Source organism: Festucalex cinctus, chromosome 6 (assembly GCF_051991245.1).
Source record: "Festucalex cinctus isolate MCC-2025b chromosome 6, RoL_Fcin_1.0, whole genome shotgun sequence".
In the NCBI taxonomy this organism is placed as follows: domain Eukaryota; kingdom Metazoa; phylum Chordata; class Actinopteri; order Syngnathiformes; family Syngnathidae; genus Festucalex; species Festucalex cinctus.
Genome location: NC_135416.1, coordinates 15,975,468 through 16,001,446, shown reverse-complemented (window position 1 = coordinate 16,001,446; position 25,979 = coordinate 15,975,468). Strand labels below are relative to the sequence as shown.

General features: G+C 40.4%; 1 protein-coding gene across 1 annotated transcript; it reads right to left on the bottom strand.

Annotated features, from left to right (window-relative positions):
- Nucleotides 1–8,191: 8,191 nt before the first annotated feature.
- Nucleotides 8,192–18,273, bottom strand: cusr (Copper-only SOD repeat protein). Its single transcript, XM_077523550.1, has 10 exons — nucleotides 18,153–18,273; nucleotides 14,666–16,736; nucleotides 13,409–13,508; nucleotides 12,801–12,869; nucleotides 11,248–11,355; nucleotides 11,029–11,161; nucleotides 10,070–10,184; nucleotides 9,420–9,541; nucleotides 9,085–9,168; nucleotides 8,192–8,719 (listed from the first exon to the last, which is right to left on the bottom strand). Exons 1-10 carry the CDS (start codon nucleotides 18,187–18,189, stop codon nucleotides 8,634–8,636), a joined length of 2,925 nt encoding a protein of 974 aa, XP_077379676.1. The 5' UTR covers nucleotides 18,190–18,273; the 3' UTR covers nucleotides 8,192–8,633.
- Between the last annotated feature and the right edge of the window lie 7,706 nt (nucleotides 18,274–25,979).

Here is a 25,979-nt window from a genome sequence, read left to right as displayed (position 1 = left end):
ATTGGCCTCGAGGGATGATCCGAGCTGTCTTGACTTGCTCATTGACTTGGCCATAAGGCTGGATTGTCGCCTCCGGGAGCGCAAGAGAGAGCGCAGTGCCAAAGTGCAGACTCCGCCCACTGCTGGGCCATCACTGTCGGATCCATCTCCCATGCCACTGGCTCCAGTTTCCGCCTCTGACCCGCCCCCAGACACTGGCAGTGTCCCTATGCAGCTGGGACGTGCTCGTCTGTCGGACTTTGAGAGGGCGCGCAGACGCTCCTCTAACCTGTGCCTGTACTGTGGAGCCAGCGGCCACTACATCGCTCAGTGCCCCTCCCGGCCAAAAGGACTGACTCACCAGTAATGGGGAACGTATTGGTGAGTCCCGTTATGAGTTCCCCTGCTTCTAACCGTTTTATGCTCTCTGCCACCCTCTGCTGGGGTAATATGTCTCTGCCCGTGTCAGCCCTTGTAGACTCCGGAGCCGATGAGAACCTAATTGATCACCGACTGGTAGAACAAATGGCTATAGACCTGCAAACCTTGACCACTCCTTTGGATGCCACAGCCCTAAACGGTGCACTGATCTCCCATGTCAGACAACAAACAGTACCAGTTGTACTCAAGCTCTCGAGTAATCACCAAGAGGTAATCAGTCTACATGTATTTGACTCCCTCCAAGTTCCCATAGTGTTGGGCATGCCATGGCTCAAACAGCACAACCCACACATTGACTGGACTGTGCCCAACATCATTTCCTGGAGCAATTATTGCCATAAGAATTGCTTACTGTCTGCCGTTGTGCCACCCAGTGGCCAAAACAAACAAGAACTGCCCGACCTGTCCTGCGTCCCTCCCGAGTACCATGACCTTGCCCGGGTGTTCAGCAAACACCATGCTGCTTCTCTGCCCCCTCACCGACCATACGACTGCGCCATTGACCTCCAGCCCGGAGCGCCACTTCCACGAAGTCGGCTTTACAACATCTCACGGCCGGAAAGAGAAGCAGCAGATTCTTACATCAATGAATCACTGGCAGCAGGTATCATCCGGCCTTCCTCGTCACCAGTGGGAGCTGGTTTTTTCTTTGTGGACAAAAAGGACAAGACACTCCGCCCTTGTGTTGACTATCGTGGTCTGAATGAAATCACCATAAAGAACAAATATCCCCTACCCCTGATGGACTCAGCGTTCTCACCTCTTCATGGAGCCACCATCTTTACCAAGTTGGACTTGCGCCAGGCCTACCATCTTGTCCGAATTCGGCAGGGTGATGAATGGAAGACCGCATTCAACACACATAGGGGGCACTACGAATATCTTGTCATGCCTTTTGGCTTAACGAACGCCCCCGCTGTCTTCCAGGCCCTGGTCAACGATGTTTTGCGTGACATGATTGGGAAGTTCGTCTTTGTGTACCTTGATGACATCTTGATTTTCTCAAGTTCGGACTCTGAACATAAAAGACATGTACGCCATGTACTCCAGAGACTCCTTGAAAACAAGCTTTTTGTGAAAGCTGAGAAGTGTGAGTTCCATGTAACCAAAACCACCTTTTTGGGCTACGTAATTGCTGAGGGACAGCTCCAAATGGACCCTGCCAAAACTACTGCAGTCACCAATTGGCCCAGACCCACATCCAGGAAGGAGCTGCAACGCTTCCTTGGTTTTTCCAATTTCTATCGCCGATTCATCAAAGACTACAGTCGTGCCGCAGCTCCTCTTACCGCCCTTACGTCCACAGTGGTGCCCTTCAAGTGGTCTGAGGAGGCTGACCTGGCCTTTAGCAGGCTCAAACATATGTTCACCACTGCTCCTGTGCTTGTCCATCCAGATCCGCAGAGGCAATTCATAGTTGAGGTGGATGCCTCGGAGGTGGGGGTCGGAGCGGTTTTGTCCCAGCGGTCTCTGGAGGATGGTAAGGTCCACCCGTGTGCCTTCTATTCCCGCAGGCTCTCTCCAGCCGAGAGGAACTATGGAATTGGTGACCGGGAACTCCTGGCGGTGAAGGCGGCATTGGAGGAATGGAGACACCTCCTGGAAGGGGCCGAGCAGCCGTTTGTTGTATGGACAGACCACAAAAACCTGGAGTACATCCGCTCTGCCAAGAGACTAAGCTCACGTCAAGCCAGGTGGGCCTTATTCTTTGATCGGTTCGCATTCACCCTGTCCTACCGCCCAGGGTCTCAGAATACAAAACCGGATGCCCTATCCCGCCAGTTTGCAGCAGAGGGCACCAGGTCAGATCCCGGCCCTATCCTGCCTTCCACCTGTTTTGTTGGGTCTGTCACTTTTGAAATTGAAGCCCTGGTGAGGAGGGCCCAGGTTGGACTGACTATACCCCCCCGGGCTCCGCAGAACCGCCTGTTTGTCCCTGACCCTGTCCGTTCCCAGGTTCTACAGTGGGCTCACTCCTCGCGACTTACCTGCCACCCGGGAATCCGCAGGACGCTGACCTTCCTCCGCCAAAATTTTTGGTGGCCCACGATGGAGGAGGACACCCGCTCGTTCGTCTCGGCATGCACGGTATGTGCCCAGAACAAAACCTCCTCCAAACCTAGCTCTGGCCTGCTCCACCCGCTTCCTATTCCCAAACGCCCGTGGTCCCACATTGCCCTGGACTTTGTTACCGGACTTCCGCCGTCAAGGGGTAACACAGTAGTTCTCACCATTGTTGACAGGTTTTCCAAAGCAGCCCACTTTCTTGCTCTTCCCAAGCTCCCAACTGCCAAGGAAACCGCTGACCAGTTAGTCCAACATGTCTTCCGTCTACATGGCATCCCTTCTGACATTGTGTCGGACAGGGGGCCCCAGTTCACTTCACAGGTCTGGAGGGCCTTTTGTGCTGCATTAGGCATTGGCCTGAGCCTCTCGTCCGGTTACCATCCACAAACTAATGGTCAATGTGAACGTACCAATCAGCAACTGGAGACCACCCTCCGCTGCATCTCACAGTCCCATCCCGCTTCATGGAGCACTCAGCTCGCTTGGGTAGAGTACGCCCATAATTCCCTACCCAACGCCTCCTCAGGTATGTCCCCTTTTCAGTGTTCTCTGGGCTACCAACCACCACTGTTTCCCTCTCAGGTCCCTGACCTCTCCGTTCCATCTGTGCAAAGCCACATGCGCCTATGCTCCAGGGTCTGGAGGCAAGCCCGCTTCACCTTACTCCGGTCATCTGCCAGGACACAGGTTCACGCCAACCGTCGCCGCATTCCTGCACCTTCCTATGCTGTCGGCCAGAAGGTGTGGCTCAGTACGAGGAACCTCCCGCTAAAGGCGGAATCCAAGAAGCTGTCCCCTCGTTTCATCGGCCCCTTTGAGATTGCGGCTGTGATCAATCCCTGTGCTGTGCGTCTCAAGATCCCAACCTCTCTCCGTGTTCACCCCACTTTTCATGTCTCTCAGATAAAACCTGTTTCATCTAGCCCTCTGTCCCCACCTGTGCCGCCACCGCCAGCTCCTCTCATGATTGATGGACATCCCGCCTACACGGTACGCCGCCTCCTGGACGTTCGTCGCCGCGGTCGCGGCCTCCAGTATTTAGTAGACTGGGAGGGTTACGGACCAGAGGAGCGCAGCTGGATCCCTGCTCGCCAGGTCCTGTGCAAGTCGCTGATCCGCGACTTCCATCGTGCCCATCCTGGTCGCCTGGGCCGTTCTGCACCTGGTGGTGCTCGTGGGGGAGGGGGTACTGTCAGGCCTGCGGGCCCAGCCCGCTGAGTGTGCGTGTGTCTTCCAGGTGTGGTGCATTGGAGTCAAAGCAGCAGGTGTGTCCAGTTAATCAGCAGCCTACTTAAGCCAGCCTCTGACTCCACCACACCGCCAGATCGTCACAACTCCTGAACGAGTTTGTACATCCAGCTAGACCTTGAAATCAACTTTTACTTACCTTTCCTGACTCGCATTTCTGTCCTCCTTTTCAGCCTGTCGTCCTGCCCGCAGACCCTGACCTTGACACACGCCTCGCCTACCAGAACCAGCCCCCAGCACCCAACGGACTGCAACCACTTTCTGGCCGTCCACTATTGCAATAAAACTTTGCCAACTCATTCCTTTTGTTTTTCTGCATTTGGGTCCCCACCCCGCACCGGAACCGTGACAATATGATAAAAAGAATCTGTCTAAATTTGTTTTCCTATAATCACTTTGCATTTTATGTAAGAAACTTGAAAAAAAATAAAAAATGTTATGGTTATAACGTTTCTGGGAAAAAGTAAAATAAAGTATATAAAGTCTACAAAAGTATTTAAAGTCTATTTAGCAACAAATTTTGTCCGAATTGTGTCCTTTGTTTAAAAAGGAAAAACACTAAAATGTTGAAAAATAATTGTGATTAAGCAATTCAATGATACTGCTACCTTAATTTAAAAAAATAAATACCGGTGTATATACCATAATTTTCGAAAAGTATCAATATCGAGAAGACTGGTCCTGTATTTACTTGGTATCGGATCAATACCAAAATTTGCAGTGTCGCACACCATGTACAGTACGTTCACAGGACAGGCCATCACTTTTAAATCAGATTAGTTCATCTGATTTCCACTCTTAGGATACAAATGTACGTTTTTTGATTTTGTAATGTAAACAACTGTCATTTGTGATGTGGGTGACTAATCCCTTGTCATTCACACCTGCTGTTATGCACAGTAGGTCACTGATCTCTAAGTAATACTTTCATTCCTATCAAATGTCTTGTCACCTGATTATATCGCACATCACTGTTTATTTGAGCATTCTCTCTGCTCTTGCTAGCTGTTAGTCACATGAAAATAGAATGTTGCTTGTTTGTCTCATTCCCAAATATGCTATATTATTTTATATTATACCAGCCTGACTTTAAGGTCCTGTGGCCTTTTTTTGTGATGAGGAACTAGTAATTGGAAAATAGAAGAATAGAAAATTGCCTTGTTTTCTGTTCGGGTTACACAGCAAAACATAAGAATGACAACACAAGGACGAGAAGACAAGACTTATTCATTTTTACACGCAGCGAGGAGAGCAGAGTTGCCAGGTACAAGTTGTCAAAGATGCTCTGGCAATTCTCTTGCGCCCTCTTTATTTATTGGGGATTATTTCCTGTCCGGTTACAAAAAATAGCGTTGCACCACTAAAGGGGTGGCGAAAGCGCAATAGTGCTGGTATAGGGATCTTTTCTATTACTGCATGGAAAGGGGCGAGTCAACTACTCAAAAATGACGAGGGCTGAACTCATAACAAAACCAGGAAATAGAGGACAACATGAAATTCCGACGTGCTGCAATACTGCTATGTATATTTGTGGTTTTATTAGGTGAAAGATATTTGCGAGCGTCAATGGAAGCTCATTCAACAGAGGTGCCCCGCCCCCACCACAACATGATAAACAGAATATGCATGATTAAAATATGAATGAACTTAGCAATTAATATTCACGGCCGGGGCAATATTTCGCCCACGCGATGCTTGTTAAGCCCCAAAAGGTGCATATGTCCTCAACTTGCAGCTGATCAGCCGTGGTTTGTATTCAGACTGCAAAGTGAACCGCACCGAGTGAGTTTGATAGCGAACCGAGACCACCTCAAAAAGCGGGCCTCGGTCCGCTTGTTTGGTACGCACCAGAATTCGTTGTGTGTATTCAGACCTGCACAAAAGGTCCGAATCAGGGTGGGAAACGAACTCTAGTCCGTTTAAAGTGGACCAAACAGTGAAGGTCTGAATACAATCCAGCTTCATTTGTGTGTGTGCTTTGGGGGAAGGAAATGTAGAACTTATGGCTTCCTCCTGTCGGCTTTGCTTCGAGTTGTATCATGCTGTGCTGTGATTCCTCAAATTGGATGTGGAATTATTATCCAGTTTGCAACGCACTGAGAGGGTTCTGTAATCTTTACTGGACAAAAATGCGAAGTCATGGCTGTATTTCCAATGGTCATATGCACCCGTTTGTGGAGGTCCACCTGCTTCTTCCATTGTTTACGCCGTGACGAGGTAGGTAGTGTCTATTGTTTTGTCCAGACTGCTAGAGCCTAGAGCGGCCTAGCCGCTGACACATGTTGGTACACGTGACCCGGTGTCGCGTCTTCCGCTGAGAAAACGTGATATGCGATGTGACATCACTCCCGAACGCAAGAGAAACATTTTCTCCTCGAAATTATCTTCAAAATGGTCAACAAAATTCTGCATTCTACATGCATTAGGAGGTAATAAAAAATAGTAACGTACAGCCTGGTTTGGAATAATGAACGCGTTAGATTGCTCGTTATTGAAAGAAAGTAATCAGATTAAATTAACGCGTTACTTAGTAACACGTGAGTGACAACACTGGCTTTGATGTAAGTGTGTTGCAAATAAGCATGTAATTATCCATTAGCAATGAAAGTTCTTGTTTCCGATTTTGCCCCACATGGTGTGACTCATTTCATCAGCCACACTGTCTGGCACAGTCTGAAAAAAAGCGGTTGACTTAAAGTTCATATGCGTGTAAAGCATTTTAGCAAATATATAAAAACTTTACACTTTACACATTTTCCATGTAATGTTAAGAAAAAAAATACTATTATGGGATACATGGTCTTTCTTTAAAATGATCCGCCATGGTTTTTATTATTTATTTATTTATTTATTTATTTATTTATTTATTTATTGTACTAGTAATTTCAGTTTTGGTATTGGGAACTACTAAAGAGCTGAGTATTCATACTGGCACCGAACTGTAAAAAGTATCGACATCCCTGTAGCCCTCGAAACTTCAGCAGCTAACATAGTCGCACGAGCTAGCATGTTTTCAGCAGGAATAGAATAAAACTGTACCGGTGTGTCTGTTTGTGTGCAACGGGAATTATACGGAAAGAGGTAACATGACAAGAGAGATGAAGTCAAAATGCATAACTTTAGGTTTTGTGAGTCAAAAATATTCTTGCACAATATTTGCGTAGTACAAATTGTTCATTTATGGTAACAGGGCTGTAACTGCAATGACCATTACCATTACAGTAGTAATAAACATCATTAGCCAAAATTTTTTATAATTAAGTGTTCTTTTACGCCCTAATAGAACAATTGTCACAATTTAGAACGTAGTTGTTCCTTTTAGAGGCCCCACCCGGGTGCGGTGGCTTTGACGTACACAGAGATGGACCAGCACAAAAAAACAAACAAACAAAAAACAGCCCTGGTATTTTTACTTAGACCCGGCCCAACTCGACTCCTGAGCATAATCTGGCTACCACTGAAGTTGATGTTTGCTGTCTATATGGATTAATGGGCTGCTCCCTCTAAATTGTGGACTAGTTTCTTTGGGTAAAATGGAGGAAATTAATAATTAAAAATCACAGCATATATAGGCCCCAAAATTAGGGTGACCAGACATCCCGTTTTCACATCCGCATGTGGTTGTAGCTTTCTCATGGTATATTTTCAGTGTTGCAATGTGTGACTGGCGAGAGGAAAACGGCACAGCCAACTTATAATAGCTATCGGAACCAAGCAAAAAAAAACAAAAAACGGTTGAATAATCCGTCATTATTTCGTTAAACGGAGAAAAGCCTCCTCCGCTCTCCTCGGAGTGATGTTTACCTGTTTTTCTTTGTCCAAATCACTGAAATTATTGATGCAAATGTCCTACTCTTTAAAAGAGTGCAGACTGGCTTGCCAGGGCTAACTCAAGACGGGATCAAACCGCCACAGCTCTGCGCTAGCTAACGTGCCATATGCTAGTCTTTTGACATGGTGTAGCTCACACGTCACAATTTTAATTTCCTATGGAACAGTTTGTACATCATTAGCATAACGTGCAATATAACTTAATTGTATACAAACACGACTGATTCTTTTATTTGAAATAATATGCTAATGCTTCTTGGCTGTTTGTAAGGACATTCATCCTTATTCATCTAACATTAGACCAATTACATCCAATTTCTCTTCACATCTCTCTGTTGCCTCTGCAGGCATATTTGTTATAGCTGTCAAACCACATTTCATCACATTTTGAAATCAAAATAATTCTCACAAATCAAATGAGAACAATCCAGAGTCCAGTGCTTTTCAATGAGCGGAGAGCTCGCATTCACCGAGTAAGACCAACATTTTTGCATATGACGTAATGACGTAAGCTCGTAATTGTACATAATTATGCACTTTGTGGCCGGAATTGAGTTATTATGTTCACACCTTAAAGCACTCAGAAGCACTCTGTATCATCCTCTAAAATCAATGACACTGAGAATACCTGTACAAAATTGGATTTTATTCAGTATACTGTACATAGATTTACAGAAAAATGTACATTGTGCTGCGATTGGCTGGCAACCAGTCCGGGGTGTACTGCCTACTGCCCAAAGCCAGCTGCAATAGGCTCCAGCACCCCCCACGACCCTTGTGAGGAATAAGCGGTCAAGAAAATGGATGGATGGATGTACATTGTGTACATGAAGACGGAAGTCTAGGAATGTCAAAATGAATATCACATATAAAAATACTGTAACAGTGCAAATGACATTCCAAATATATACTGTACATTCCAAAATGAGGTTTATCGAATGAGTGATTTGTAGAGGTCAGATGCAGACACTATGTTGTGGTGCACGTCATTCCACGAACACATTCAGTTCAACAAAATGCGGATGAAACAGAAGCGGTGCAGCAGTGGCAGTTGTTGTGAATGATACTCAAGCTGTAACACGTAGTAGACGCCCTGCAACCAACATCAAGGCTATGAGAAGGATTTTGGGTGCCAGCAGTCCGCCCGCGCTTCCTGGAAACATGAAATCAGACTTTTTACAAAAAGGATTCAACTTTCACTGAAAATCTCAACTTATTTTATTATCTTTTCATTTCTTTCCTTCTTTCTACAGTATATCATGCGTCCTCATTAGGGTCACAGGTGAGTTGGAGTCTGTCACAACTGATTTGGGGCAAGAGGTGGGGTACACCCTGGACTTGTCTGATTATTATTACACAACATGACTTGCATAAAATACTTGAATATATGGTTTTATAACACACTCTCATTGATAGTTTTTCTTTTCTTTTTCTTTTTTAAACAGATTGAGAGTGGTGTTTCCATCTGAGTTACACTTGAATCTTTGTTCATATTCTAATTCTATAAAGCACACTTACTGTTGTTGCACACTTCTGACTCTCTGTATTGGCCCATCAGTTCACTGGTTTTGACAGAGTTCAGAAGATCTTCATCGACATCCCCTGAAAGCAAAAGACAATATTGCTACTTATTGTCACATGCTCTAAACTATCCTTACTGATTAATTAAAACACTTTAGTTGCAGGGGGATAGTCATCAGTATTCATGTCCAGGATTAGAGTAGCTCGTATAGATCTTGCAAATACAACTTTGTTCTAATGGAGGAAGCTCACAACATGCTGTATATTTTAACGCTTCTAACAAGAGAGTACTTCTTTTGTATTGTTACATAGCTTGGAGGATAAAAGCGTACCTGATATCATGAAGCTTACTCGCTGGCATCCTTGATTCTCAGATTTGGGAGAGTCGCCCAAAATGGTTATTCTTGCTGTTTCCGTCCGCGTGACACGGCCAACAAGACTGCGGAATTCGTATCTGGTGAAACAAGACAGAAAGAAAAACAAAATACTTGAAGATGCTGATACTCAATTCATTTCAATTGTAGAGAATGCAGCAAGTCAGTCAGGCAAAGCAAATACAAATTAGAATAATGCAGGCTCATTAAAAGGGATAGTCAACTCAAAAAGTCTCTTTACAATAATGTGTTGTATGCGTCCCCGTTGGCTGAAAATGGCATTACAGTTGTTCAGAGGTCAGGTAACGACCAATCATGGCTCACCTGTTTTCTGAGTTTGGTCATGTGACATTCGCAAGATGTGCTGTGATTGGTTGTTAGGTGAGCCCTGAGCAACGGTGATGTCATTTTAGTGTGACAGCATTTAACAAAATGGCCGCCCCCTGAGATGGATAAAACGGTTGTATTTTTGCCACTTTAATTAATAATATTCCACAAACACAATAATCAGAATGCCATGTTTAGACTGGTGGGGCAACATAGAACATATTATTATTGTTGAGAAAATGTTTGGCTGACTTCCCCTTCAAGAATATTTTTACACTCACCTGCTGAAGTTCTGAACCCTGGGGAAGATCTGATCTGCAGAGGGAGATTCTGCGACGATGTCAGCGCATGCAATGATGTCCTCACCATCCTTCAGCACCAAAGATCTCTTGACCACTGTGAACACAAGTTCATATTTTTAGGGCATAACATTTTAACTCACTGCATTATGGAGTTTAAAACATTAATGTTAAAGATTTTTCGACATCATACATTCTCCAACAATGCACAGATGAGTACTTTTTCACTGCAAAAAAAAAAAAAAAAAAATGACAAGATCCACAATGTACCTTTAAATAAACATACAGGATTGTCTCAGAAAATTAGAATATTGTGATAAAGTCTTTTATTTTCTGTTATGCAATTTAAAAAAACAAAATGTCATACATTCTGGATTCATTACAAATCAACTGAAATATTGCAAGCCTTTTATTATTTTAATATTGCTGATTATGGTTTACAGCTTAAACAAAACTATGATATCCTTTCTCAAAATATTAGAATATCATGAAAAAGTATACTAGTAGGCTATTCAACTAATCATTTGAATCGTCTAATTAACTCGAAACACCTGCAAGTGTTTCCAAGTGAATCCAGAATGTATGACATTTTTGGTTTTTAAATGCATTACTGAAAATAAAGGACTTTATCACAATATTCAAATTTTCTGAGACAGTCCTGAACATACCCAAATAGCATGTTATAAAAACATTCTTTATAAATAAACAGAAACTTGGAATGGAATCGTTCTTGTTCAACTTCTCTTTAAGCCCTGAGATAGTGGGATTATTCTCATTCAAATACACATTGTTGTTTTTTGTTTTTTTTTATCTGAATTAGTTATTGGCAGTTGGAGAGAAGCCATGAAGTTGTTGCACCAGGGTATGATTTCATTTGGTTCTGTTGTGTCAAGAACGTTGCATATAGTCATAATAAGTGCCATCAAGGTGTGTGTTGTCACCTGTGAAATCTCCTGAGAGCTGAATGATGCTGTCAGTGCAGAGCTGTTCCTTCGTCAGGCTGACTGCGCCGTGTCGTGCAGAAAACTCCCCAACCACACAGCTCAGAGGGTAATTATGAGAGCAGGTAGAACTCTTTAAAAATAAAAATTCAATATAAATACATGAATTTCATGGTTCAGTGTAGAATAGCCATCACAATTGAAGCGTTTAAGTCTTACCATTGATGTCATGTTGAACGGATTATAGGCTTTCTGGTAATTGGTACACTGACTGCTATTACTGGCGCCGATAAGGTTGTTTGATATGAACAGTGATGCCTCCGTGAGCTGCAATAAAACAAAATCCAAGTATAAGTGCATTGGCTTTTTTTCTGATTCCCACACATCACCCACACAGACTACCTTATTATTTGCATAAAACGGTTTAATTAAAACAGGAATGTATTTCCTTCAGGTTCTATTTAAACATCACATACAAATATCCTCCCTCTTTGCACGGACGTTCAAGAATGATTGTAAATGTCGTGTTCACATGAAGCCAGTAGTTGTGGGAGTCAATGTGACTATACGCATTCACATCAACTCCTTTTCATTTTTACATTATGTTCAACTGCATGCATCCACAGAACAGGTAAGCCGGAAGTTAGTTCATCTGATTTCAAATCTAGAGGAACAAATTCATCTCTTTTGATTGGTAATGTCATTCGATAAACATGCGTCACTAAGCCCTTATTATTTACACCTGCTGGAATGTAGGTCATTCATAGCTCAGTAATATTTTCATTTCTACCCAATGTTGTTTTGTCTCCTGATTACATCGCACGTCATTCGAGCTTTCTGTTTGCTTTCGCTGTTACTGTAAGTCACATGAAAGCATCACCTGAAATGAAAATGGGGGCAATAGGGGTGCCATCAAGGAACTTTTTTTTTTTTTTTTTTTTTTCAGTCACTTAAAAGCGATTTTTTTTTTTTTTTAAATTACACCTCCTCCAAGATCAGCCAGCGCAGGTGCGAAACATCTGGCAGAAAATGGTTCTGTCATTAGTGTTCTTCACATACATGTTGCTGTTATTTCGCAAAGAAAGACGACATATGTGCACGACAAACGTATGTTATCCACAACCTTTTTTCTAAGATTGCAGAAATGTATTTCCTTTGATTCAAGAAAAATGAATCCATTTTTGTCAGCACTTTTTTAATATGGCGTCCAGTATTTTTTTATTTTTTTTATTTATTTTTTTAGCAAAGATAGAAATCTTTTCCTTTCACTTTCATCTGGTAAACAACTGAATTATTGTCCTTGATGTGAAAGATTTTCGCTTGTCCTTCATGGAGGCGCATTCCAGTATTTAGGTCACTGCAAGTGAAGTAATTCTTTCATTTTTCTAGCACATAACACACACAAAAATGGTCAAAATGATCCCTGTTCAAATGGACTAACAAAAATGAAAATAAGTGTAAAAATATAGTTATTATTATTATTAGTAGTAGTATTATTATTAGTATTATTATTAGTATTATTATTTATCAGTGGCTCATAAAATTAATTATTATTATTATTATTATTATTATTATTATTATTATTATTATTATTATTATTATTATTATTATTGTTATATAAAATATCAATTTTGTTAATTTTACAACATAAAAGATGTCATGTGCATTGCTTCTGACTTTTCAATGAAAATGTCTCGAAAATGACCCCTATAGCCTACTGTGGTGAGGATATTAAAACAAGCAAAACATCTGCACAGGTATGCAATGCTTACATTTGCAGATCGTAGATTGACCTCTAGGGTGGTGTCACCGCTACTTCCATCAGGAAACATTTGTTGGACCTGGAAGACATCAATCAGAGATAGATTATTGCTTTGCATTCATTGCTTATTAGGCATACAAAGGATTGCTGTTTTACTCCTGTGCTTCAATAAGTCAAAGTAGAATGAATCCTGATTTAAAGAAACAGTTTATGGTAAATCATTCTTATTTTCTCCAGACACCTCACATGCAACACTACGAAGTTGTTAGCTCTTTTCCATAGATGCTGCAGGGCCCAGTATGGTGCCTGTGAAGGTTGGCTGACAGACACAGCTGTTCTCCTTTTGAGCTTCACAGTTCACAGGGCATTTAGGTTCTGCCCGCCAGCAAATGGATATTAAGAAAAACTACTGATCTCGATCCTTTACCTCCCTCGTACTGTATATACATAATGAATTCCCTGGCTTGCATGTTTTTATGGCAGCTCGGTTCAAGTTACGGCTGTCAAAGAGGACTGAATTGTACAGATTTATGATTAATTGTACTGTAAAGATGTTCTACATAACCGGTGAGCTGCAACCAGTCGGAGCAGATGTAGTTGAAGACTTGCAATGCTTACCATTCTGACAGTCCCATTTAAAGAGCCAGTAAACACAGCCTTGGCAATGGTCCATTGTCCATCTGTATTTCTCACAGCGGCTACGTCAGCACATTGCATTCTGTGAAAAGGTGCATATTCATGCATATAAATGGATGAGAAAGGCCGGGGTGTTTTCACATATACAGTAATGTTGTTTTGAATGACTCTCAGTGAATGGAGAACATTATTAAAACAAGGAGGATCTGTTTAAAAGTACATGCCATTTGACACCTCTGACTGCCGTCAAAAGGCAAGTCAGATCTATTTATCTCCTAACAGGTTTGCTTGTGAACTTACATGCCTACTCATTACAAGTTGGACAAGAGCCAGAATTATAAGCATGTGTGCATACAAATAAATAATAACATTATAGAAAATCATCTCCCCTTAGTTCCAATAGTTACCAGAGGTGGGCATTCAGTCAATTTCCGTCTGTTTTATTGGCGATTGACAAATGACGGGGAAAATTGATGGACTAAGCATTGCTGGAAGTGGGTTTTCTGTTGCTGTAATTGTCGATCAGTCAGTGACGGAGTGCCCATTTTGCTGTTGAATTACAGAAACAAAGACGGACGCACATTTTGCTGAGGAATGACGAGCGACGGATTGATGATTACAATGTGGTTCGGCTTGAAATATTGACGGATTGACGATGACAGAAGAATGTCCCAATTGTTGACGACTGACGAATGATGGACGCTCAAAATCAACCTTCAACTTTTCTTGACAATAATATGTTACATGTGACCTCACTAGTCTAAACATGTAATTCTGATTAATATTACATTTGTGGAATAGGAGTTATGACGCAAAATCCAGCTATTTTTAATACATCTCAGGTGGCTGCCATTTTGCCACTTGCTGTCGACTGAAGATGACATCACAGGTGCTCATGGCTCAGGCAACGACCAATCACAGCTCACCTGTTTTCTGAAGCTATATTGTGACTGGTTGTTACCCAAGCAACTATGATGTCATTTTCACTCGACAGCAATTGCCAAAATGGCCGCCTTACAGTGGGGCTGCATAGAACATATTATTCTCTCTCTCTCTCTCTCTCTCCCTCCCTCTCTCTCTCTCTCTCTCTCTCTCTCTCTCGCTCTCTCTCTCTCTCTCTCTTTCATATTCTGTTTTGGGAGTACAGTTTTACTTTGACCCCCCAAGCCCCCCCTCAATTCTGATTGTTGGTTCGGACCCTTTAATGGACACAAACCCATCAACACATTGCGTTCTCACCTTGATCCATTGGTGTAGTGAAGCACAACAGATCTTCCCACAATGCTGTGAGACCCAGTTAATGGTAGGTTGTTGTCTACAAGGATCTCCTGTAATTCCCTCAGGTCAGTCAGCAGCCCAAATTTTCCACTAATATCACCTATTTCATACTGGTCAGCAGTGCCACTTCCAGGATCAGGGGACTGTGAATTGTTGACAGACAGCGGGTTGTAGTGACCTCCAATGTTTGCAGCTGAGCACGGTACTGTGCTGTTTGGTTTGATGGGCAAAATGTGAACATGGTAGCCACCGGCCATGGCATTCAGGTTGGACAAGGACACAGCTATATTTGTGGGGCCATTAGGAACAGACTGGCTGAACTCAATTTGCCCAGTTGACGAGCCAGGGCCAAACCAAGGTCCAAGGTCTGCTTTGGGTACACGCACCATAGTAATATTTGCACACGCAATCCTTGGCGCCCCTCTATCTGCCTGATGTACGACCACAGAGCGACCAATAACGCCTGAGCCTTGCAACCAGGAAGTGACGTCAGTGAAGAAACTTTTTGATTCGACGCCGCCAACTCTTACACTGATGTCGAGGACCCTGTGTTTTCTGGCAAAGTCTCCGACTTCACAGGCTATTGGAGTGGACGGGCCACAGTGGAGATCATAACTGCTATCTGCTGCGTCAATGTTGGAAGGGTTCCAATGACCTCCTGTTGTGCCGCAACGAGCCTCATCATCGTCTCTTTCTGAGCTGATGGGGTACAAGTGGATATGCCAGTTGTGGTTTCTGGTTGAGGCCGTTGCGGGGTTGCCATGTGACAAAATCACAAAGGTGGAGACATCAGAAAGGGGGTTGTCTTTCAGCTGGGTGAACCACATGTTGCCAACCAACGGGCTTCTAAAAGTAGCTCTGGCGACGATGACTTCACCAGGATAGCCAATGCTGGAGCAGACATACCTGGCCCCATCTAATAGGTGAATCACAATGGACCGACCAACAATGCTATTCCGTCCAAAAAGAGGGAGGTTGAAGTCTACAAACGTCACATCCGATTCGTTCTGATTTGCGAGGGACATATGCTTTGAGCTGAGGTCTCCAACCTCGTACAGGTCATCAGTTGATCCAGGCCCACTGGGATATGTTGGGGCGTTTGTGTCGAGACCAAACGGATTCCAGTGGCCGCCCACATTGTCATTGGAACACAGGTTTGAGGAAGAATTCCTGCCTGTAGGAACAGGAAAACTGTGGACATGGAAACCGGCAACCAAGCTCCGTAAGTTACTCAGGTTGAGCGTCAACTCGGTCTGATCGAAAGGGGAAGCCTGACGGAAGCGGATGTATCCATTTATCCCTTTCATATCAAATAGCGCAGTCACTTGTTTCTCTGGCACGTTATAGATTTGAGCGCATATGTCGGTTGAATCTATGCGAAGGATGAGAAAGGCCATGTTGGGGTCGTAGTCACTTAGATACAGGCGAGATTTCCCAAGTTGCAAAGGAGTTCCAATGTTGATGACACCCAGATTGGTTAAATCTAAATTACTAGGAAGAGCACTGCAACTTGCGGCTGAGTCCACTAAGCCAAATAGTGTCATGGTGGTCGAGGACGCATTGACTTGACCGATTGTAACAAGATCTGCTAGGAGCCTCGCATTGCTCGGTCCAACGTTATGGCGAATATAAACATTACCGGAAATCTGTCCGGTGAATCTTGCCTGCCTTGTCGAGGCTGTTTGCCTGCGACTTACAACTGTGCATACAAGACTGTTGTTACAAGTCTGCAGAGTCAGCGAGAGATCATCCAGGTTTGAGCGCCGTTCAAAGAGACTTGACACATTGAGGTTGGCGCTTGTGGGATCAGCAGTGAATGTGAAAACACTCGAGCCGATGTTCGCTTCTGAGCATGGATCGGAAAAGTGGCCATACATGACGGGGAACACGGTGAGGGAAATGTTTAAGGGACCGCACGATCCGGCACCGGTAACGTTGACACTGGCTGTCTGGGACGTAGAGTCAAATATGACTTCACCCATGACTCCACCCATGTTGAGTGGTGCCAAAAATTCAACGCAGGAGGCAGGACCTAAAAAAAAACACCACACAAAAAGGACTTGATAGGAGAATATCTTATATCTGATCAAGCACAGCATTCACACTCATGCTTACTTTTATACTGTATTACTAGCAATTATACTGATAAAAATAAATGCTTCAGTCATTAATTTCATTTTGGACCTCTTTGCAACTAGTTCTAATTTCTTCACATGAAAGCAAAAATATGTATTGAGCAGGTACCTCTTCTCGGCAGAATTAGTGCCAGCACAAACACATGCGTTTCGTTCAGTTGCATTTACATACTGTACATGCACATGTTCTTCCTCTCACAGTTTAAAACACACATTGAATGTATGAACGTTTGAAATAAACTATATATGAATGGACTGGGAGAATCTTAACAAATTTGCTACTTATCACTGTGATGGTAACCTTTTCAAATACTGTATTGTTTGCTATTTGTATTTTAGACATACATTACTATGCAATAGCATCATTAAATTTATTTATTTATTTATTTATTTATTTATTTATTTATTTATGTATTTATAAGCTCAATAATTGATTGGAGCTCAGGCCTGCCTGTGCAACACTCGCTCAACAAGATAGTGTGGTTACTTTTGTGTGTGTGTGTGCGCGTGTGCGTGCGTGCATGTTTTATTGTTGCACTTTTTTCTTTTTTTTTTATCCCTTCTAATCAATATTCCGGGTTGTCAAAACAATTGCTCTAAAAAAAAAACAACAAAACTATCATTAAAAAAGCTAGTTCTGGTCTTTTGACTTTGGTATACTTGTTTTTGCCCTTTTAAAAGCACTAAAAACTATGAAGGTGAATTTTAATACTAATAGAATAAATTAATATAGATGAATCCTATTGTGAACCAGAAACAACAATACCTCAAACTGCAAATAACACCCCATTAAGCTATCTCTAAATTTAATTATATCACTTTGTAAATACAATAAAGAGAGATCTTGATGTAATGTTGCCAAATGTGTACAGTAGCATCTTTAGTATTAATTATTGACAAGCAATTCATAACATTTCAAGAACTTTTTAAAACAACTTCATTTCACACAACACCCATCTATCAACCTATTTTCTTCCCCTTTAGCCACAAAATTTTACATTATGTTATTTTATTGGATTTTTTTTTACATGTATTCCACAAAATGACCACATTTAACTTCTCACATGAGCACAGCAAGCACACATTTTTGTTGACACACTGCAGCAATTCATATGCAAATTATGAATGGGACAGACATCTAATAGTTTTAGTTTTGCTTACCCTCCTGTAAAAATAATCGGTAAATTAACTAATTAGCAAACCAATTCAAGGTTATTAGATAAAAGACACAAGCATACCTATGTGGTAAATGTAATTCTGGAAAAGTTAACATGACACTGCTGAACATTGACAATAATGAAAAATATACTCACCAGTGAAGCTAATTAGGAAGACTATCAGGAGGCTCATGATGACATATGGAATGAAAACAAATGCAAAATATGTACTGCGTCTCGGTATGAAGTATGTGTGTGCATAAGTGCGTTCCCGAAGAATGAGTCCTGTGTGACTGGTTTGCAGAAGTGTGCAAGCCTCTCTTATACTTCAATAATTGTGCCATCTGTCTGTGTCAGCCTGTGATTGGTTATCAGCTCCGTTTTTGTTGTTTCTTGTGAAAGGGGAGGGTTGTAGCCAATATGGATGGAAGCCATTAAAGATATTCAACATTTAAATATTCTCAACAGTAACATAAATATTAAAAAAGAAAGGTAAAAATAATAATTAAAACTGTTTATTATTGGCCAGCCTTTGGTTGTGTTGTTATGCTTCAAGAAAATAGAGCTTTAAAAAAAAAAAAGAACAAAAACCCATAAATGATATAATTCAGATGCATGGGTTGGTTTATATTTAAAATTTGTGTACAAGAAATGTTCAGCAGAGCAAAATGTTATTTTTTATTTATTTTTTTCAAATAGCAATACAGAATGTGTGTAGCTGATGGTTCGTGGAATTTTCTTTTTCCTATTCCACTTCTCGGTATACTCGTCATCTGTCCTTGTGACTGGCCCGAGCTAATAAAATGATGGAAAATACAGTAGTAACATGTTCTAAGAATAAACCGCACAGCGCCATCATCTTGGGCTTTTGTGGTCGGCCACACAGCTATTTACTTCCACACCCAAGAGGCCATGTGAAGTGGATTAGGTCCTTCATTTGCCGTGTTTGGATCACTGATTACTGCAGATGCTGCAATTGTTAAGGGACTATTTCTGGGCCCCTGTAGAAAAAAAACCCTGCATGTTTTCTCTCTGCATTGGTTCATATTTGAAAATATGCACTGCAACAACATATTTTTAGGGTGGAGTATGCAGAGACATAGCAGTGGTGTCAGTTGAATGGATGACTATTCGTTTAAATCTCAGGCTTAAACTTGGGTGTTTTCTTTGTCGTCCCACACTTCAAAAATTGTATATCATTTTAGTTGAAGAATTGAATGTGAGTGTAAAATGTTGTCTGAGGAAAAAGTATTCAAAATGGAGTTCTTTCATCCCCTCATTTCATGTTTTAGGTGTTGTATCCAAATAAAATTCAAACATGTTTTTCAGCACAGGTTCATACGTTTGTCTGCAGGCCCCCACCTACGTGAGATTATAGGTTATAAATCAGTCCTAATCCCTCTTTCCCAGGAAGAGGTGTCCATTCTAATGCCTGCGTGTTATTGTGATTGCATGGTTATCGCATGGTTATCAGTGTTGTCATCAGTATAATCGAAGCAGCAAATGTGTGTGTGTAATATATCTCCCTTAACTGAGAAAACGATAAGCAGTTGTAGAAAATTAACTTGTGACGTATAACACATAAAATGGATTTAATTCATGAGCCAGAAAAGGAGGGGACACTAATTCATTGGGTGGCGTCCTAATTATGCGGTCATCTAGGGAGGAACATGTGTAGCTAGTGTAATTACACAGTCATGTAATTAAAACTGTAATGGGTTTTTGTTTTGTTCTTTAATTTCAGAGGAATGAAAACGAAACGTTTTAAAGAATGGGTGGACCACATTCATTGGGAATTAAATAACAAAGATGGCACACACATGACACACTGAGTCATCTTGACTGGCGGAAATTGAAAGTGCTTAACTTATTATTATTATTATTATTTTTTATAATATTTATAAATGTGTCCACTCGTTTCGCACATGGTACCAACGTCCATTGCATTATTGTGTAGAATGAATGTGAATGCCATGTTTGTGTTTGAATATCAAATGAATAAATAGCACTTTATTGAGTGGGTTGTATCCCATTTTACAAAATGCCTTAGCTGTTTTAGAACCGTGGTTCATTCAATTTTTAATTTATCAGCTGCAGTTTGACCTGCAGTGTTTAAATTCGTCATGTCCTCTAGATGGCGCCAGCATAGCATACTTGAATGCGTCAACGATCTGAAGCGAGCAGCAAAACTACAATATCAAATACACAACCTGCATCACACTATTTTTACATCGTGTGATCATTATTTTGTAATTTTATTCTTTTACATACAGTACAAACAAATGTCTCTGGGCTAAATATTCTCTGCTATGATTTGAATCTCCAGGTATAGAGAACTGCCTGAAGCACTCTCGTAGGCGTAGGCTTGACAGGCGTCACTGTCTTTGTTTCCCTAACTCATTCACTGCCAGTCATTATAGAACATTTTTACATTTCCAATACTCACGTGATATTCCATTCAATAATTATATATAAACCGAATCTACCAAATAACAGAATAGACTCCCTACTTTTTGTCCCGTCCCGTTCTTTTATAATTGACAGCAGAAAAATGTAGGTTTGCCAAAATACAGCCATTTCTCCCATGGACTCTGAAACTGTGTTTATTTCCTATAAAATGGGGCTATGATGTCATCTACTGGTGGTTGGTCATCAGTAAAGTTGTTTCCAAGTTTGACCTTTATTGTGGAGCATAATCAGATTCTCCCCCATTTATCCCCGCTCTAATACTGTATAAAAATGATTTATTTATTTACTTTTCTTTGATGTATCAATATGAGTGTAATGAGAATTGTATATATAAGTTGTTTCCAAGTTTGATATTTACAGTGGAGCATGCTCAGATTCGCCCCCATTTAGCACCGCTCTAAAAAATACAATTGACAAGTATACTTGTCAAAGGCAGTGAATGAGTTTTAATGTACATCAGACGTGTGTATCACATTATCACATATAATTATTTCCATTGAACATTTGGTAACTTAAATCTGCACATCAGGATACATTACACACTGTAATTATGAGCATAGCTAAAATATACAAAAGTTAAATGACGCTTAATGACATAAAAATAAAAAGTTTGCATGCACATCTATATTTATGTTAACTTCAACCTATGAAAATATTAAAACAATAGCCAGAGTATTTTATGGGCATAAAGCTATTTTCTCACCATACAGTTAGCTCGATTGAGCTTGATCATATACAGTTGTGCTTGAAAGTTTACATGGTGTATGTCAGGGGTGTACAAACTTTTTCATTTGAGGGCCACATGTTTAGTCCTAAATATTGCATAAATAATTTATTTGTGCTTTTTCATATTTAAAAAAATGCTACAACCAACCAATTTATTTGTAATATGGCAGTAGGGTTATTATAGTTTTGGAATTTTTCATTTTTAAAGTGTATTACTTGTGCGCAATATTTCAAAAACATGGGAGCGATGTCATCTGAAGGTGCTTTTCTTTTGGTTGCTGCTAGATGACGTCACTCCTGTGTGTGACATACTTTCAAACGTCATTATGCCGGTTTATATCAAAATAAATCTACTAAAAATCACATTTAAAATCATCCCCAAAGCCTCATTCATTAAATAAATTACTGAAGACTAAAACGAAGGACGTTTGCTATAATTATAGTCAGTTTTAGTTAGTTTTGTAAACATAAAATGTAGTGTCAGTTAGTTTTTGTTTTTTAAAAGCATTTTCGTTTTTATTTTATTTCGGTAACAATATTCTTTTTTTAATTTTAGTTTTAGTTTTTTCATTAGTTTTAGTTAACTAAAATAACCTTTAATGGCACCTGTTTTTCAATACCCTCCCTTCTTACTTTGACCATCTCCAAACATTTTTGTTTTGTTTATTTTATTTGAACTGAGTCAAATGCCATTTTTAGCATATGTCGCGGGCCACTGAAAATTGGACGGCGGGCCGCAAATGGCCCCCGGGTTGTAGTTTGGACACCACTGGTGTATGTAAACTTTCAAGCACAACTTTATTAGAACACCATGTCAGTGTCAATAACACAAATTAAAAAAAATAAAAAATAAATAAATAAAGATTAAAAATTAGTTAGTTAGTTAGTTAGTTAGTTAGTTAGTTAGTTAGTTAGTAAAAGTTATACTTAAATCTAATTTTGTTCAATATTTTTTTGGTTTTGTTGTTGTTTTTTTTAAAGGCTTTTGCTGGACATGCAGGCCTGTGGGTTGGAGAGTGATCCCAGTAGGTTTAAAGCTCTACACATGAACTTGTCCAGAGGACAGAGATGACTTCATCATTACCTCACTCTGTGCTGCTTTGCGACCTTATCAAAACCATGTGGCTCTGCTTGCTATACACACTGTAAAGTGATTGAGTATTAGACCACAGTGTTGTTATTTTTCCTTCTTTGTTAAGGATGAGGTATAAAATAAAATGAAATGAAATAAAATAAAAATATTCAAAGAAACAGTTTGGGTCACTAATGGCATTATCAAAATAAAGTTGTTTAGGAAGATGAATCCAATGTAATTTAAAAATGCACAACCTAAAGTGTGTGGTGTGTTGTTTTCCAGTAAAATTCCTATTCATGGTGTGTGTTCAAGGAAGTGATTTATCGTTTTCAAACTGAACCGCATAATGTAATGTATCTCACGCCTTGTAATAAATGATTCATAATTAACCTAACGTTCATCACATCATTTGCTAGGTTTTAACTCATTCACTGCCTTTGACAAGTTTGAAGTTTGAAGTTTATTGAACATATATATATATATATATATATATATATATATATATAAACACATAAACAAAAAACAAAGAGAGTTAAAAGTAAAATAAAAGAAACATACAATAAATGTAAATTTATATGTTCAAGGGAGGAGGAAGAAGTTGAAAACTTATCCAGTCCTACCCCTTATTCTTCATATCTTATCACTTATTTCATATTTGATACAATAGATTACATTTTAATAAAAGAAAATATATAATACTACTCGGGCGGCACGGTAGTCGAGTAGTTAGCACGTCCGCTTCCCAGTTCTGAGGTCTCCGGTTCGAGTCCAGGCTCGGATCTTCCTGGGTGGAGTTTGCATGTTCTCCCCGTGCCCGCGTGGGTCTTCTCCGGGTACTCCGGTCTCCTCCCACATTCCAAAGACATGCATGGCAGGTTAATTGGGAGTTCAAAATTGTCCCAAGGTGTGCTTGTGAGTGTGGATGGTTGTTCGTCTCTGTGTGCCCTGCGATTGGTTGGCAACCAGTCCAGGGTGTCCCCTGCCTACTGCCCAGAGCCAGCTGAGATAGGCGCCAGCAGCCCCCGCGACCCTTGTGAGGAATAAGCGGTCAAGAAAATGGATGGATGGATATAATCCTACTCATATAGCGTATGTAAATACAATTAATAGAAATACACAATAATAATACATCAACATACTCATATATATAATTCTCATTACACTCATATTGATACATCAAAGAAAAGTAAATAAATAAATAAATCATTTTTATACAGTATTAGAGCGGGGATAAATGGGGGAGAATCTGATTATGCTCCACAGTAAAGGTCAAACTTGGAAACAACTTTACTGATGACCAACCACCAGTAGATGACATCATTGCCCCATTTTATACAAAATAAACACAGTTTCAGAGTCCATGGGAGAAATGGCTGTATTTTGGCAAAACTACATTTTTCTACTGTCAATTATAAAAGAACGGGACGGGGCAAAAAGTAGGGAGTCTATGCTGTCATTTGGTAGATTCGGTTTATAAATACTTATTGAATGTAATATCACGTGGGTATTGAAAATTTTGAAATTTTCTAAAATGGCTGGCAGTGAATGAGTTTTAAAAGGCAACACTATAATGTGATTTCTGTTTGTATACAAACCACAACGCGGACGCGCACATGGTGATAAACCACTTTTGGCAGTAGTGAGCTGGGCTACTGTTAGCGAGTGCGTACAGGACTGTTTGCTCCTCAGTCGTCTTTTATTTAACAGGGTCAGCTTGTGTACCAAATGATGACCTCACCGTCTCTGGGATAAAACCCTGTCAACACTGCTTAGTGTTGCCTTAATGTTGTTCTTGGCACTTGTTTATTAGATTTATTTTGTTTGAGCGGCATGACATTGCACATCATTTCCAATTTATTTTTCTTCTCAAGAGTGGCACAATCCTAGTGAATTACAGATAGCTACAAAAAAACAAAACAAAACATATATGTTATGGTCCGAATCTCATTTATAATTTAATTGAACAGAACAAAGTGATCAGAAAAGATGACACTTTTGTGAAGACAGATTTCACACCCAGTGTTGTGTAGTGACGGTTACTCAAGAAGCAATGTTGCGTTACATCCTGTTCATGTGAGGGCAAAGTTACTCGAGAGGAAAGATCCCTCCTATTCGAATGTGAGGGCAGACACGGTCACAAATCTCTATTTAACCAGATAGCAAAACATGTTAAATCAATACTGAATGTGAAATGTTGAAAAGGTTGATTTAACATTGATCCAACATTGATCCAACATGCTTTGCTATCTGGGAAGTTAATTTCAATTGATTTCATCTTAACACCAATCAGAGACAGACTTGAAAGCAGCCACATTTGGATAAATACAGTTGGAGTCAGGTGTTTATACTCACTAATTGACTTACAGAAAGACATAGAAGTGGACAAGGTACTTATTAATATTTTAGTCCATTCATGGCCCAAACACCTGTTGTGAATTTTGCCATTTCGCAGCAAGTTGTGTAAAATGTACTGAAACTCAAAAAGTGAAATTTAGTTAACTGCAAATGTTATAGTGCTTTTTGTTTTCATCCTAAATTTATCCAAAAGCCAAACATCTATGATGACTCAGCTTCCACTGATGATGATTTTACTACGATGAGTGATCAAATACCATCAAGAATTATGACAGAAGCTTTTTGATGATGATTTATTTCAGTGGGATTTAGGGTTGGGCTATAAATCGAATTAATTCAATTAAAGATTTTAAAAATTGAATCGAATTGTGAAATCAAGTTTTGTCTTCTGGATTATTAAAAGTTGTTGTTCTTGTTTTCTGTTACATCCAAATGTTATTGTGAGTTGTAATTTTGGCAGAATGCTGGATGGGTGGTTTACAAGACATGGTTACAATAGCTGCCAAATACATTATTGTGGCATTTAAGCACAAACTATGAATGTTAAGTTTGTGACAACTGATTTAGAATCAGCATACATTATTGTTCTCTGAACATTTTGTACAGGAAATATTTTTGAATAAATGAAACCTTTACATGTTTGTTAGGTTTATTAGATTAAAATTCATTAAAATCATAATAGTCCTGAAGGACTGGGATTTTTTGGCCATATCACTCAGCCCTAGTGAGAGATTTTTTTTTTAAATATGTATCATTTGTAATTTTACACCTTGTGCACCCAGTTCTAAAAAAAATATACTGACAATTTTGCATGTGATTACACCAACACCACTTGCACATGATGAGTGTCCACAACTGTACCACACGCAAACCTCTACACAGAGTTTCCACTGAGGATGTGTCTGGATGGAAACGGGTACAGATACAGAGTTAGACAAGTGTCGTGTTGCTGGGACTGTTGTCGCAGGATGCGAAAGCTGTATTTCCTTTAACTCAGCATAGGAAATATCTGCATAAAGGAACCATCTTTTGTTCTATGTTTTCAGCAGGGCCACTGATAAGCTCAGGGTTGGAGGTTACACAAACATTACATAGAGATCACGTCCATGTGATATCCTCGAGAACCATGTTACTGTGTCTAGTGGACCAATCACACGATTTGGTGTTTGAAGAGCAATTATGACAGACTGTTGTTTAGATGACCGATGTCATGTTGTGGTCAATAGAAGTTTGTCTTTGGGTACAATCAATCAATCAATCAATCAATCAATCAATCAATCAATCAATTGACCACAACATGACATCGGTCATGTGAACAGTCTGTTTAAAATAGCTAAATAAATAAGAGGGGTTAAAAA

Coding starts and splice junctions, on each gene's coding strand:
- cusr (XM_077523550.1), bottom strand. CDS start 18,189: ATGAGCCTCCTGATAGTCTTCCTAATTAGCTTCACTG. Junction 13,509..14,665: donor CACTACACCAATGGATCAAG/GTGAGAACGCAA, acceptor ACCTTTTCACAG/AATGCAATGTGCTGACGTAG. Junction 11,356..12,800: donor TCAATCTACGATCTGCAAAT/GTAAGCATTGCA, acceptor GTTTTATTGCAG/CTCACGGAGGCATCACTGTT.